Here is a 16404-nt window from a genome sequence, read left to right as displayed (position 1 = left end):
ATAAAGTTGATATAGACCTCCACGGTTGGTTTAAGACAAAGTAGATTGATAATTGGTGTAAACGTCCACACGAACGTGGCTTGCACTCGTTCTCAATTTGCAGTTTTTGTCAGTTAAACTTCTAAATTAAAAAAAAAATGATTTAATCTTGTGAATAAGTGGGAGTTTTTCATGTAAACATTCACACTATCGTGACTTGCATGTATTAATTCCTACGAGTTATTCTAGGAAAGATTAAAGTAATTATTTTAACTTTGTGAATAGTGGGAGCTTCTTGTGTAAACGTCCACACGAACATGGCTTGCATGGGTTAGTTTTCATGGATTATTCTAGAAGGGGTTAAAATAAAAAATAGCCATAAAGTTGACTAAACTGTGGTCATAGCTTAGACGTTTATTTCAAGTACAACTCCCCAACGGAGTCCCTTCTTGAAGTTGCGTGGTCTAGTTAAGGTCCGTTTATTGGTCCCATTTTGTCATAAGGATAAGTTGGCAATGGAATGAGACCAAAGACTGGGTGTTAGGTCAAACGAAGAGCGCGTAAGCGTCCACACGAACGCGGCTTGCGTGTAATTCGATTGGGCTAACGGAGGTTTCAATAATATTTTTTTATCAAAAGGTTACAATATTATTGCTACAAATCTTTATGCAATAACGTGTTTTCGATCTAATGTGCGCTTCTTTGTTTATATTTCAGATATGACTGTTACCCCGCTTTTGAATATTTTATCTGCTAAGCCGCTTACTGGTCCGAATTTTTCAGAATGGAAGCGCAATTTGGGATTTGTCCTAGACGCGGAGGAGTATAAGTTTGTGCTTACTACTCCTGCTCCTGCGAACCTTCATACTCGGTCTTCCAAATAGCAAAGGGAGGCCCATAAGCGGTGGCATAGGGCGAATAATATGGTGAAAGCTTATATTATGACCACTATGTCTTCTGCGTTGCAGCTGCAACATCAGTCGTTGGAGACTGCAACTGCAATTATGAGGAACCTCGAGGAGCTCTTTGGAGAATCTGATCGATCAGCCCGTTTTGAACTCATGAGGAAACTCATGTCTTCAAAGATGACGGAAGGTTCGTCTGTGCGCGAGAACGTGCTTGGAATGATTAATCATTTCAATGAGCTGGACGTGCTCGGTGGAGGAATCGAGGATGCTACTAAAGTAGACATGTGTCAATGTAGGATGTTTGAGACAAACTCAACATTCTCTTAGATCGGTCACGACCAATCTTTATCCCGAGAATATATGTTGCCTCTCCCTGATCCTTCATTTGAAATTGTTGGGATAACCACTCTTTAATGCCAGACAATACATTCACATTATCGCTAATGAGAAGTATGTCATCCACATAGAGTATAAGGAATACCAAACTCCCATCGATACAAACCCTATAAACGCAACTATCGTTGACACACTGCTCAAAACCATAAGTTTTGACCACGTCATCGAAACGTTTGTTCCAGGATCGTGAAGCTTGGTTAAGTCCATAAATGGACTTTTTGAGCTTCCACACTAGATGCTTCTCACCTTCCTTGATGAATCCCTCTGGTTGTAGCATATATATATCTCTATCTTCCTCAAGATACCCATTCAAGAATGCGGTCTTGACATCCATTTGCCACACCCCTAGGTTCATATGGGCAGCCATGGCTAAGAGAGTTCGAATAGACTTAAGCATGACTACTGGCGAAAAAGTTTGCTCATATTCGATCAATCCAACTAAGGTTAAGACTATTTAAGTCACCGAGATCTTGATTCTTAATTAGTCAGAATATAAGAATTCATCTCACTGTGATCCTGTTCAATACACAAAGGTACTAGCATAAATAAATAGCCAAGACAAACTATTTATCCATTTATGCTACAATATAAACCAGCAACTCGTCCATAGTTGCCTCGATTGTGAACTCAATTTATATCTCAACTTTTTCCAATTATATGATCTTCTGTGATCTACAATACACCGTATAATCTATAGTATGAGATAAATTGGACTATAATAGGATTATGCAATAACAATATTTCAGATAGAAGAACCACAGTGAACAAATGAACCAATGTATACAAGCATAAAGTCTTGCTTTCAGTGTACAACCCTTCATTAAGTACCAAATTCCCCCTATCGATGGTGTCCATATCGTGTACAGGACCCTATAGTCAGGGTAAGCGCTGTTTACTACCTCAACATGGCAAAATCGAACCAAATTCTCCCCGACACTTAATGGAGCTTAACACCGTTAGAAATATTATTATTATTTTGTTTTTAATTAAGGTGGGCCCCAGCTCGCCTTCTCTCTCTCTCAATTCCGGCAGGGGGCATTTGTTACCGGTCATTCTCTTCTCCCCGACTCAGCTCGACACAACTCAGTCACCGCCGCTACTCCATCGCCCCAGCGAGAAGCGCCGCCACCAGTCACCCTCTTCTCCCTGACTCGACCCCAGACGCATGACCCTCACCCACAGGCGTGAACCATGCGCCGTCTCCTTCCTTGGCTACGGCAAGACGCCGCCGCCTCTCTCTCTCATTCCGGTGACTGCAGTGGCCAGCGGAGCCAGCCACTGTCCAAAGCCCCATCTCTCTTTCTAATCGAACCAGTGGTTAGTGCACGGCGGAGACGCTTAGCTACTGCTGTCCGTTGAAGCCAGATGAGAGAGAGAGAGAGAGAAAGAGATGCGAGACAAATGGAGGGTGTGGCATGGCGGCTCCGCCCGCTACTGCCAAGTCAAGGACGTAGAGTAGAGAGAAGGCGGTGAGAGATAAGGAGACAGGGGCTAGGACGCGGCAGTAGCTCGGAGCTACTGTCCGGCCGAACGAAGGGAAAAAGAGACGAGGGCGAGAGGCGGCGACAAACTTCGTTGCTGCTTGCTGGAATTGAGAAGGAGGTGAGCTGGGGCCCACCTTAATTAAAAAAAATTATTTATTCTAACGGTATTAACGTCCGTTAAGTGGCGGGGGGCAAATTGGTTCGATTTTACCACGTTGAGGTAGTAAACAATGCTTACCCTGATATAGGGTCCTGTACGCGATAGGGACGTCATTCATAGGGGGAATTTGGTACTTAACCCAATGTTAAATTAAAGGTTTGACAATATCTTTAATTTGATATAAAAATATAAAAAAGTAATTTGAAACGAATAAGTTATAATCATTCATAATGTCAAATTTATTCTTTTTCTCTCTCATCTACCTTTAATGTTGAACATTATACTCTTTGTTTCATATTGTTTTCATTTGTTGATGGAAAAATAAGTACTCCCTCCGTCCCATTAAAGTTGGCCACATTCTTTTCGGCACGGAGATTAAGAAATGTATTGTTATGAGTTAATTAAGTGGTCTATATTGTCAAATGACCTTTGTTTATCTTAATTGCTTAATTAGTAAATATGCCAACAACCACCACTAACCTGCCAGCAACTCGCCGCCGCCGGCGACCGCCAACCGGAGCACCACCACCACCGACCATAAGCACCACCACCACAAATCTTGAAAAAATCTTGACGATTCGAACTTGAGCACCCAAAATCTTCTGACCGGAGCACCACCGCCACCAGCAGCACCACCACCACAAATCTTGCAAAAATCTTCAAGAAATGAAAATGAGAAGAGAGATCTGAGACCAGAATCAACGACCGGCGAGCTTCGAACTCGACGATTCCGCCATCCTCCGCCTTCTTCCTCACCGTCGCATCGCATACCCGAACTAGAATCGCATCCTCCGCCTTCTTCTATCTCTCCACTCGCCACCCCTAAATCGCGACTGCATGCCCTCAGATCTAGGGCTCGCCACCCCAAATCGCAACCGCCCTCAGATCTAGGGCTCGCCACCCCCAAATCGCGACCACCCTCAGGGCTAGGGCTCGCTCTCTTGCCGGAATTACAGAGACGTGGCGGCGGCGCGACTCCGAATTTATGAAGAGCATTGCAATTTTGTGTATGTGTCGGCGGTGGCCAGGGAGAGGGAAAGGGTCGGCGGTGGTCGCGGCGAAGACCACGACGACGGCGGCCCGGGGGGCGAGAGGAGGCGGCGGCGACCATGGGGATGGCACCCGCCGGAGAAGAAAAGAGAAGGGGGTGGGGCGCTGGGGGGAGGTGGGGTGGCTGTGTGCGTGTGTTAGTGTGTGTTTTGTGTGTGTGATTTTAAATAAAAATGATTTAGATTTAATTAGAAAATTTTAATTAAATGAACTAATTGGAACTTAACTAAAATAAATAGTGGCATTAATTAAGTTATTTTTTTGCCATTTTTAGAAAGTGGCCAACTTTAGTGGGACACCCAAAATGGGGGTGGCACCCGCCGGAGAAGAAAAGAGAAGGGGGTGGGGCGCTGGGGGGAGGTGGGGTGGCTGTGTGCGTGTGTTAGTGTGTGTTTTGTGTGTGTGATTTTAAATAAAGATGATTTAGATTTAATTAGAAAATTTTAATTAAATGAACTAATTGGAACTTAACTAAAATAAATAGTGGCTTTAATTAAGTTAATTTTTTGCCATTTTTAGAAAGTGGCCAACTTTAGTGGGACACCAAAAATGGAAATGTAGCCAACTTTAATGGGACGGAGGGAGTACATGTCATTTTTTTCAAAAAGTTTATATGACTGTTTAATTATAATAATTTTACATTTACATATATTAATAATTTAATGCAATTAAGGAGAAGACAATAATATTGATTTATTTTAGAACTTTTTAATTTTAAAAATAAAGATTTAAAAAGTGAAATTTGTAATAATTTTAATATACATTTGTAGATGAAAAATTAGTCAGATATCTAAAAATTATACTTGAAAATATTATATAGATTTATTTAATTTTTGATAATTTGCTCAAAATGAGATTAAGTTAAATTAATTTCTTTATAATCTATAAATTTAATTATTATTATTATTATTGTTGTTGTTGTTGTTGTTGTTGTTGTTGTTGTTGTTGTTGTTGTTGCTGTTGTTGTTGTTGTTGTTAGGTCCCGGAAGGTCTAGAATAGGTGTATGGGGGAGGGGGGAATACACCTATAGGCTATTTTCAAAACACAAAACAGAACAACCTTTATAAGTTAACTGAAAGAGAAGACTTAAATTAAACAAAGGTTGAAGATTGATACTAAAGATGATTTCAGTAAAGAGATATCAGTTAAGCACGAGACTTTAACTGATATTCACGTAGAGCTTCAGTCTTGATTTAGAAACAGATGAGTGTTATGAATCTTACTAATTATCCGAAGATTTATCAGTTAGACTACTAACACTGGCAGCGGAAAACAACCTTTGATAAACACGTTGTCAGGTTAAGGTTTCACTTTGCGATTAATCAGTTTCAGTTAAAGAGACGTTTGTGCACATATAAGAAAGTAAAACTGAAAGCGATAAACGACAAATGATTTTTACGTGGTTCGGAACAAGTTCCTACATCCACGGTCAGTTGATCACACTGACAAACACTCTGGGCTTGTGCTTACGGGTGCACAGCAAACCTTACAACTGAAAATCAAATTTTCAGTACCAACACACTGGGTTGGATTTCTCGCTCACTCTTAGCACGCTAAGTCACCACAATGCCTTTTCTAGCGGTTGGCTAAGATCTCTTAAAGTCAGAACACTGGTCTGAACTCCGCTCTTTTCAAACTCTTTTTTCGCTCAGTTGAAAGGAGGTTTGAAATACCAACTAGATCACAGAGAACAGGCTCTCTATAATCGGAACTTAGGCTTTGGATATTACAAATATTTTCCTAAGGATCTAAGAGAATGTAGGTAATCAGTAGTCTGATTTTGGCTTTGTGAATTCTCTTCTTCGATTCAAACTTTGATGGCTTCGAATGGCCGAGTTGCAATTTCGGCAGCGTTTCAGTTTGTACTTTTGAATCGGTTCAGATTGAAGTGATCCTCGAGCTCTATTTATATGAGAGGTCTTGAATAGATTTGTTGGCGGAGATGGTCTTCAAGAATTCATCCGCTGTGAGAGTAATTTGAATTTGGGCTGAGGTTTCAATCTTCGAGGTTTCTTGTTTGGTGAGAAACGACGTCTCAGGTACAGGAGGTAAGGCACCTCTGAAAAGTAATCACCAAAAAAAAAATGCTCTGCAGAGAAAGGACGATCCTCTGTACTGTACTTGGAGTGCGTGGCTTCCTTTACACTCTGGAGATTCAGTTCGAGGAAGAAAGTTAACTGATACTTGACTTTAGTATCAGCCTGCTAAATCTACGTAGCCAGCATTGATGAATCAGTTATGACTGATTTTTCAGTTGAGAAACTCATTCAGTCAAACATCCGTATTCAACTTTGCCTTTAATTGCAAACATCAGTTGAGTTCTTCAGTCTTCAGTCCTCCGGTCTTCAGTCTTCAATCTTCAAAACACTAAACAAACTAGAAGGAGAACTCCAACACTTGAGTTCGAAAGGTTATAGTCTATTAGAAAGAAAACCTAAGAATTTTGGTGTCATCAAAACTAGGACTAGGATATTTCATTAAGTTCCCAGCAATTATTATTATTATTATTATTATTATTATTATTATTATTATTATTATTATTATTATTATTATTATTATTATTATTATTACTCATTAAATTTAATATTATACTCTTTGAGTTGATAATATTGTTGTATACACTATTTCAAATAAAATATTAATATTTATATAATAAAAAAATATTTTTTTTATTATCGATTAGTCTAACTCATAAATGATGATATTTTCACATTTTGACATAATTTATATTTTAAAAATAATAGAATATATTGTGGTCCGTGAATCGCACGAGAGTGCATACTATTGTGAATTAAAAAATATAAGTTATAGAAAATCTTTTTCTTGCTAACATTCATAAAAAAAGTTTTAGAAAATTTTTCTCACTTAGTAGAAACCTGAAATAAAAAATATTTGGATATTTTGATGGACATTTTAACTAGCTAATAATGATAGTTGATGAAAATATATTGAAATTATTGGTCATTGATTTGACTCACATACAATTATAAAAAGTCATTTTTATGTTGTTGATATAACTAGTTAAGATTATATATAAACTCTTACTTTTAATTTTTTTCTCAATACTATTAGGCCTATATTTAATGTGACTTTATAAAGTTCCTTAATTTCATTTGCAAGAGCAAAACTTTGCCCAAACCTATATTTGATTTCCAGTTGGATATTTAGTGATTGTGATGATACCAACCATTCCAAAGTCACCGTTTGGAGTGTTGTTGGAAATTTCAAAGCCATTCGATTAAAAAATACCATGAAATTATACAAATTTGTTTATGTATAGGTTGGCTATAGATACAAGTTAGGACTAGTGTAGTTGTCCAGAATTAAACCAGCCCCAATTTCCTATATTTATATTATACAGTGCCAATTCCCTATCTTTATACTATACCTCATTATTACATTTTATTCTCAATACATACACAAATTAATATTCATACAACAATGAATTTATCTCTGCGATATTGCCACATATCTCAACTATTATATCAATATTAACTAAATAATGAATTTATCTCTATTTATTATGTGATATTTTCACATATCTCAACTATTATATCAATATTATTTAACTGTAATTTAATCTAAAAAATCGAATATTATACTTACCGGTTCGAACCTCAAACTATTAATTTTAATCGTAAAATTTAATATGTTATCATAAACATAAACATAAGATATTTCTAGTGTCAAGGGCAAAATATGGTGACCTTGATAATCGAAGTCTCACTTGAGACGATTTATTAACAAGTGTTCATATCTAAATTTAGATATAGGCAATATCTCAATATACGTTGATTGTATAAATTTTCTTTTGACGAATCCTAATATATTCAAATACAATAAGATAGTAATATAAAAACAAATACAAGTATTTATTTGATGAATGTTGACCAGTGTGATAAATATCACATAATCTTTTGAAAAGAAAGAAATACAGTAAGAAAAAAAAAAACCATCTCGGAATAGATAAAGAAAAGAAAGAAATACAGTAAGAAAAAAAAAAACCATCTCGGAATAGATAAAGAAAATAAGGCTATACAACTGACTTTCTTCGCATTTAGCAAAGCTAAACAGACGGAGAGAAACACAAACTTCCTCAAAATACCAACGCATATATACATACAAAAATCTCTCTCTAATCTCTCTCGTCAACTTTTCACAGATTTAATCTCTGCTCATCCATCACACTTTGCTGCGCAGTTTAGCATAAGAGGGAGAAATTAGGCGTTACTTGTTTTCTTCTCTAGCAAAAAAATTTCACCGATTAACATATTTGCTTGCTGACTCTGAAACGACATAAAACGACTCAGGCGGCGGCGAGAGCAGAGGAGTAGGGTTTTCTTCCCTCTAAAAGGCGACTACTGAGGGTATAGATTTCTAGTTTCTCAATTGCAATTCAGAAAAATCGGGCTCAGTCTATTCGTTTAGTCATTGATATATATATATATAAGGACTGTTTCTGACTTTTTGGGGATTTTGGGTGTTGCTGGACTGCTCAAACCCTAGGGATTTTTGGGCTTCAATTGTTGGATGGATTTTAGGGTATAGGGTTTGGTTATCTATGCTTCTATTCACATTCTTTCCGAGGGATTGTTCTGTTTTCGGGTTATATGTGCGCAGAGAGGGGTGAAATTTAGTGGGCTTTGTTAATTTACTTGCTGTTGTGATACTTGGGTGTTGTTGGCAGTTGGCTTGAATTTTTTGAGTGCCAAGGCCTTTAAAAGCTGTTACCGAAGCCTTTTCTGCAGTGGAGAGGTGTATAAATTTGTTTTTTTTCTGACTGATTGAGTGGGAGAGTTCTTGATTGACTTGGTATATTGTATATATTGGATAAAGAAAAGCTAGTGTTGTATGTATTGCGCATTTCAGATTTATTTGAGTACCTGTGTCCTTGAGGACTAGATACATTTGAATTCCTTGTTGGAATTCTTGCTGATGAGTACTGGAGAAGGCCATTAGGGTGGTCAGGTGGAGATTAACGAAAAGGGATTTATGGTGAAGGGTATTATCATTATAGAGTTTAGTCTTAACTTTTGTGACAATGGACATTTGATTTTGTCTGGGAGTTGAAACGTGGCAATAATTAGTACCACATTAGCAGTGGGTGCGAAAATGGATGCATAGTCCTCAACTTAAAAAAAGAGAGTCGGGTTTCTCTTCATTTATTGTTTCATACAAGATAATGTTTAGTGCCAGTTATGGAAAGAAGTGAGCCCACATTAGTACCAGAATGGTTGAAAAATGCTGGAAGTCTGAATGGTGGCAACTCTGTATCAAATTCAGGTAAACTCACGTTCTTAAACCAATCTATTTTTTCAAACATTTGCAGTCTTCTGTATTTTTTGAGTTTCTGATGATGTTTTTGTTGTTTAGATGATCAAACTTCATTGAAGCTTGCAAGAAATAAGTCATTTGTGAATAGTAATGGTAATGATTTTGGACGATCTTTTAGTTCTGACAGAACCACCTCTTTATATTTCCGCCGAAGTTCTAGTAGTAATGGTTCTGGTCATCTGAGGTCTCACAATAGTTTTGGCAAGCAACATGATAGGGATTGGGAGAGGGAGAGGAATACATATGATTCTCGTGATAGGGAAAAATCAATTATGGGAGACCGTCGATGGCGGGACTCGTCAGATGGATCAGGAGCCGTCTCGTTAGGTAAATCTGAGAGGGATGGGTTCAGGTGTTCTCATTCAATGGTTTCTGGAAACAATGTAGACACACGGCACAAGAAAGTTGTAACTGATTTGAGCACTACCATTGGAACTAAAGCCAATGATTTACTTATTAAGAGCAGTTCCATTGGTGGAGTGAAGAAAACATTTCTTGAAAAAGATTTCCCATCATTGGGATCTGAAGAAAGAACAGTTATTCCTGAGGTTGGAAGAGTCCCATCTCCTGGTTTGAGTTCTGCTATTCAGGGCTTACCTTTAGGCTCCTCAACTATTGTCAGTGGCGAAAAATGGACTTCGGCTTTGGCAGAGGTTCCTGTTTTAGTTGGAAGCAATAGTAATGGCATCTCTCCCCCGCAGCAGGCAGGTACAACAAGTTCTGTAAATGTGGCTTTGGGTTCAAGCACCAGTCTCAATATGGCAGAAGCAGTAGCTCAGGCTCCTAATCGTGGTCAAACTACTCCATCGGTGGGTCCATTGTCTTTATATTAGAGAGAGTATATATATGTTTGCTCATAGGATGATACTCAAATGTTATTTTTTGCAGCTATCTGTGGGAACTCAGAGACTTGAAGAACTGGCTATCAAACAATCTAGGCAATTAATTCCTGTGACGCCGTCTACGCCTAAAACTTTGGTGAGACTTTTAAGACATGATATGCCTTTGATTTTTAATGTGCTTTGTAGAATTGTTAAATGATGAGTTTGGAAGAGTGTTTCTGTTTATCAGTTCAATATCACTGGCTTTCTTTTCTGAAGTTGGGTGAAATCAATAGAATAATGTGGAAAAATTCTTGTTCAGGATGTGCCAGAATCAAAGTCAGATCTTCATAACAGACAGAGGCTCCTGATGCAATTAATCTTACCTGCGTGATTTTACCCATTGAATAAACCATAATTAAAGTATGACCTTGTGGTATGCATACGTGTGATGTTCTCTTTTCAGTATTAGGCTTGTACTTTCTCTCTTTTGGTTTTGTCCAATGAGCCAAATTGGTATTTTAATGAAGAAGATCAAGGTATAGCAGTGACTAGCAATTGTTGTCTGTGGAGAGGCTGATAGTTTAGATATTATAATTTGAGAATGATGGAATAATACATAGAGGGGCATCCCAATAACCATATTGATTTTTGAGAGCATCTCTTTTGTTTTATACTAGGTGAACAATTTGTTTTGTGGCATACAATATATGCACATCTATAATCTTGATGAGAAAAAACAGTTGACAAGAGAAAATAGCATTAGATTTTGCTTGATTATTATTATTATTATTATTATAATTATTATTTTCTCTTTCATGTTAATTGACTTCTTTGTAATTTTGATCATGCTTTCATGCGTCTATGCATTGTCATCATAGGAGGTGTTTGGTTTGAGTGATAAGGCATGATTGATAAAATAATCCACCTTAATTAAGTGTTTAGTTTGCATGATTGGACCCGTGATTGATAATTCGGCCCGCATCTAATCATGCAATTGAGTGATTATTTATCACCCCATAGTTGGGTGGATTATTTAATCACTCCTCCAATCTTATCAATCTTATCAATCCTATCTATCTCATCCACTAAACCAAACGCCCCCATATAGTGGATTGAATCTGCATTCACCGGATATTCCTGCCGATTTGAATTTATATTTAATGAAGATATTTGTAAATCTGTGGTCTCACGGGATACCATTATGTTCCAAGCTTTATAGAATTAAAAATACACAAGGATGAGTGACTGGATTTGATCGCAAATTTGACTATTACCCCCTTAACTCTGAACAAAAAAAAGTGAGACTATCTTAGTTTTTCCAAGCTAATTATGATGGAGGATACTGAAGATGTCTGTCTTAGGCCATAAGTGATGCAGAATGCAGAAGATGCCTGCATTATGGAATTATTGATATTTTTTAATGGATAGAATGGTTTCATGTCTTCATGACCACTTTTATTTATTTAGTTTTGAATCTTTATCTTATCGAAGTATTTGGTCTGAGTGGCTAATGATGTGACGGTTTGAAATTGCATATTCTAAAAGAGAGAATGTCCGATATAGAGACTATTATTTTTGTTGGAGACTGGCGAGAATATTTGTATTAATTGTTTGGGCCCCTGATATAGAGACTATTATTTTTGGTAGGGTGAATTGGCCACTGTCCATCATTGTATCTTTTGCCACCATACTTGTCGAGTATATTCCATGATTTGAGCCGAATTGCAAAAGTTTGTTTTCTACAAGGCTTACTTCCATTAAAAATGAGTTGTGTAAACACGATTACTTCCTGGTTATTGATGTTAATTGTATTTGGTAGATTACTTTCTACCGGGGCATAACTATGCTGTTATATGGCGCAGGTCTTCAGTTCTTCAGATAAACAGAAAAATAAGGTGGTTGGGCCTCTGAAAGGTGATGTTTCAAAAGCATCAAATGTGGGGAAGCTCCATGTTCTCAAGTTAGTGCGGGAAAAGAATGGTACTGCTCCTGCTATGAAGGATAGCTTGAGCCCGACAAGCAGTAGCAAACTTGTGAGTTCTACATTTGCTGCTCCATCTGTTTCTGGATCCACAGCAACTAGGGGACCAACAAACAACCCAGTCCATGACCGCAAGCCTGTATTCACTCTACTGGAGAAAAGACACACATCCCAAGCTAAGAGCCGCAATGAATTTTTCAACTCAGTGAGGAAGAAATCTATGGAGAATTCTTCTTCTATCGCTGATCTGCCAACAGCAAGCTCCTCATCCCTCCTGGAGATTACCACTGCAATTTCACCATCCTCTTCAGATAAGTCTGAGATGGAGGTTATGTGTGCTAATACTTCTCAGGCTGGTGAAACTTCCGTTGGTGTAAGGTTGGGTGGGGACAATTTATCTGAGATCAGAAGTGACAGAAAGGAAAATGGTGATGCTTGTGATGTGCAGAAGCATATTAGCAACGGAAAGAAGCATCCTAGCTTGGATGTTATATTCTCAGAGGAGGAAGAGGCTGCATTCTTACGTTCTATGGGATGGGAGGAAAATGCCGAGGGTGATGAGGGTGGTCTTACTGAAGACGAAATCAATGCTTTCTTGAAGGATGTTACTAAGGTACACTATGCCTCATCCTCCATGTATACTGATTTCTTCTTTTTTTGCTGTATTACTAGTATCTGTTATTGAAATAATTGTTACTTCTATGCTGAGCAGTATATTAATTCAAAGCCGTCCCTCAAAATCTTGAAAGAGGCACCGCCAAAAATCTTTCCGTTTGACTCGCATATTGGGGGCATTTCTGCTGGATTGAGTTCTTCTGATGCTAAGCTGGAATCTTGAGGTGCTGATTTCTACTGAGATCCTTGTTTTGTGGAGGCCCTTTTGTTTCTTGTTTTCGATTGTGGAAAAAATACCGTGCTGGCGACCAATCACGTGTTTGCACGAAGTAGAACGCTTCGATAGTTTTGGTGTTTCGTGGAAGTGGGATAGGAATAATTTACTGATGGTACATCCTGATGATTACTTCTAGTGACCGTTGCCCTTCGGTGGGGATTAGAGTTTTTCATAAGGTAAAAAAAAAATTAGTGAAGAGAATAGAAATAGGTTTTTATGAAGCTCTGGGTCTTAACAGTGTTTGCCTTTTGCAAAAATAGGGGAAATATTTTGAACAATTGATATATTGTTTCTTTTGTTCGGGCAAAAAGAGAATCATCTCCAGTTTCTACATTTCTCTTCATTTATTTATCATTTCACGAGTTTTTTCTTTCTATCTTTCTTTATAACCCCATCAGCAGCTCCTCTGCTTCAGAATGAAGTTTTATAATATGAATGATCAGAAATTATTTACCTATTTCCACGTTTTGTGTAAATGTGTGTTAATGATCTGTGTAATACTAGTTATATCTATACATTTCCTTCAATTAACGTGAAATGAAAATAGAATTTAAAATTGAGGAAGCACCCTAATCTAGCTTAAATTATACTAATAAAAGGAAATTCTAGTCATGTGGATAAAATTGTAAAAATAGTAATATTTTTGACCAAAATACTCATGTAGTGTGTAATAGTGTAAAATACATTGTTATACATTTTTTTTAGTTTACACGATTTTGCATAATCGTGTAATAGTTGCAAAAAATGTGTAATAGTGCATTTTTGCACTGTCACACTTTCTTGCAATTACACACTTTTACTATCTTTACATACTTTTTGCAAAAAAGTGTATAGCAATGTAAAATATATTGTGATACACGAAATTTTAAAAATCGTATAACATTGTAAAAGTATTCAATAATTGTTCAAAGGTCGAGATGGCAAGGGAGTAAAGGAGAGAGAGAAAGAGTACTGGGGGGAAGAGAAATAAGGGCGAGAGAGGGAAGGGGATGCAATTGTGGCGATGTAATGTTGGCGGGCAGCGACGAGGAAGGGGAGAGGGTTGGCGGCAAAGGGATGTATTGGATTTGATTCATATTCGTAAAAATAATTACATATTTGAATTGGTATTCGAATATCTTTCAAATCTGATTTAATATTCGTATTCGGTTCATACATTAATTCGCGAATATTCGAACCGAATCAAATATTTGTTTCATTTTTTTACAAGTGTATTTTAAAAAATATAAATCGAATATTCGATTAGAAAATTCCTACTATTCGATTCGACTTCACACTATTTGATTCAAATTAAATATATTCAATTCACGATTTTGATAGAGAAAAATTCTAAAATAATATTTCGAATAAAACACTTTCGTTTGAAGTATATTTGGAATCAAAGTCTTTTTAAAGCTTTGATTATTATTATTGTTGTTCATTTTTATCTAAATAAGTATTTTTTTTGTTCATTTTACTTTATATTTATTTTATTCTTTATTTTTTAATAGTAAGGATGAATTAATAAATTTACGTTATACTCCCTTCGTCCCATTACAAATGTCTCACTTTCAATAATGAGATGTCTCATTACAAATGTCTCATTCCTTTTTGGCAATATATTCTCTCTATATGCTTAATATTTAAATAATTTTCACCAACCCACTTTATCTATTTTTTAAACATTTCTTAATCTCCGTGCCCAAAAGTAATGAGACATTTGTAATGGGACGGAGGGAGTAAGAGATTGATATTTTCAGTTTTTTTTATCTTTATGGATAATTTTTTTTATGCTATATGAAATGGGCTACAATAGTATATTAACTCTTTAAAATTTTTAGGCCTAAATGCCGCTAAATACCCCAACTAATATATTTTCCACATTTTGCATCAATTAAATTTTTTTTTTGTCACAATATACCTCTATTATGTTATTAAGAGATTTTTGCATCCTACGAACTAATATATTCACGTGTCAATTTTATTAATGATGAGGGTAGGGTGCAATTCTCAGCTGCATGCGTTTTATTTTAAAGAACCCTAATTAAGATAAATTAAGGGCATAATAACCCTAATAATCTATTATGGGCATATTGAATTACAACCAAACACTTTAAATTATAATATATAAAACGATGACGTTTTATTATTAATGAAAATGTTGTCGTTTAGTATTCGAGTGATGGTGTCACATCAACTTTTTCGGCTGCCAAGTTAGTTTCAATTTGGGAGTAATTTATTGGAGAATGCAAAAATCGCTTAATAACATAATTGAGGACTTGAGGTATATTATGACAGAATATTTTAAAGGGTTAATTGCTCCTAAATACACCAAGTTTCACCAATTTCTGGAATTACACACCACCTTCAAAATTTGCTTCAAATTACGTCACCTTTCATTACTTTATGTTTTTTCCCACGACAGTTGATTTGCCCAATCGCGAAATTGACGTGGCCACGTGGACATGTCGGACGACAAAATAAAACGACGTCATCCTTACTTAATGTAAACGACGACATTTTATGAAAATCTAACCTTATTCATAGTGTTTTTTCCCCAAATATGTTGAATCCTTAATTTCTCCAACTCTTCTCTCTCGTCTCGTCTAGTATTTTCTGTTCCAAATCTTTCTTTTTAAGGTCATTTTTTTTTAAATGACGTCGTTTGAATCTAGGAAGGACAACATCGTTTTTCCTCATCGTTCGGTATATTCACGCGGCTATTCCGGTGGCCACGTCAATTTTATGATTGGGAAAATTAATTATTAGAAAAATCAGAAATTATGGAAAGATGATGTATTATGAAGCAAATTTTAAAGGTAGTGTGTAATTCTAAAATTTGGTGAAACTTTATGTATTTAAGAGTAATTAACTCAGTTTTAAATTGATGCAAATGCGAAAAAGATATTAGTCAAGGTATTTAGCGGTATTTAGGGCAAAATTCTAATATTGATAAACTTTTTCATTTGAAAAAGTAAATGCCTTGCTACTTGAGATATATCTGAACACTTTTTCTTTCTTTTATTTCTCATCTATTTTGAAAGGTAACAAATTTGGTGAGTGGATTAGTAAGGATAATGATTATTTCAATACCCAAATTAAACAAATAGTAATGAATTCAATTAATTGAATCTTTTTCTAAACTCCAAAAAAGTCCAACCAAATATGGGCTAAACTTGTAAGTTATTATAAAATTATTTGGTTTGGGAAACAATTTATAATTAATATGCTTATATTGTGATGAATGAATAAAAATCCTATTAAAGTTAATTATTGGTAAAAATATATATTATAATTTCGCGGAATATATAATCATTTTTTAGTGAAATGATAAACTGTTGAATTAGTAATACATTTTCATTTATACTTAGATTAGGCCCACACCATGAACCTTATACCAATATTGTGCTACATAG

The 16404-nt window shown here is 36.2% G+C and overlaps 1 protein-coding gene across 1 annotated transcript; it reads left to right on the top strand.

Annotated features, from left to right (window-relative positions):
* The first annotated feature begins 8030 nt into the window (after nt 1–8030).
* On the top strand, nt 8031–13383 carry LOC131018831 (uncharacterized). Its single transcript, XM_057947535.1, has 5 exons — nt 8031–9261; nt 9352–10121; nt 10201–10290; nt 11999–12730; nt 12830–13383. Exons 1-5 carry the CDS (start codon nt 9177–9179, stop codon nt 12953–12955), a joined length of 1803 nt encoding a protein of 600 aa, XP_057803518.1. The 5' UTR covers nt 8031–9176; the 3' UTR covers nt 12956–13383.
* The last annotated feature ends 3021 nt before the right edge of the window (nt 13384–16404 follow it).

This window comes from Salvia miltiorrhiza, chromosome 1, assembly GCF_028751815.1.
Source record: "Salvia miltiorrhiza cultivar Shanhuang (shh) chromosome 1, IMPLAD_Smil_shh, whole genome shotgun sequence".
In the NCBI taxonomy this organism is placed as follows: Eukaryota; Viridiplantae; Streptophyta; class Magnoliopsida; order Lamiales; family Lamiaceae; genus Salvia; species Salvia miltiorrhiza.
This window is presented reverse-complemented; position numbering and strand designations above follow the sequence as displayed.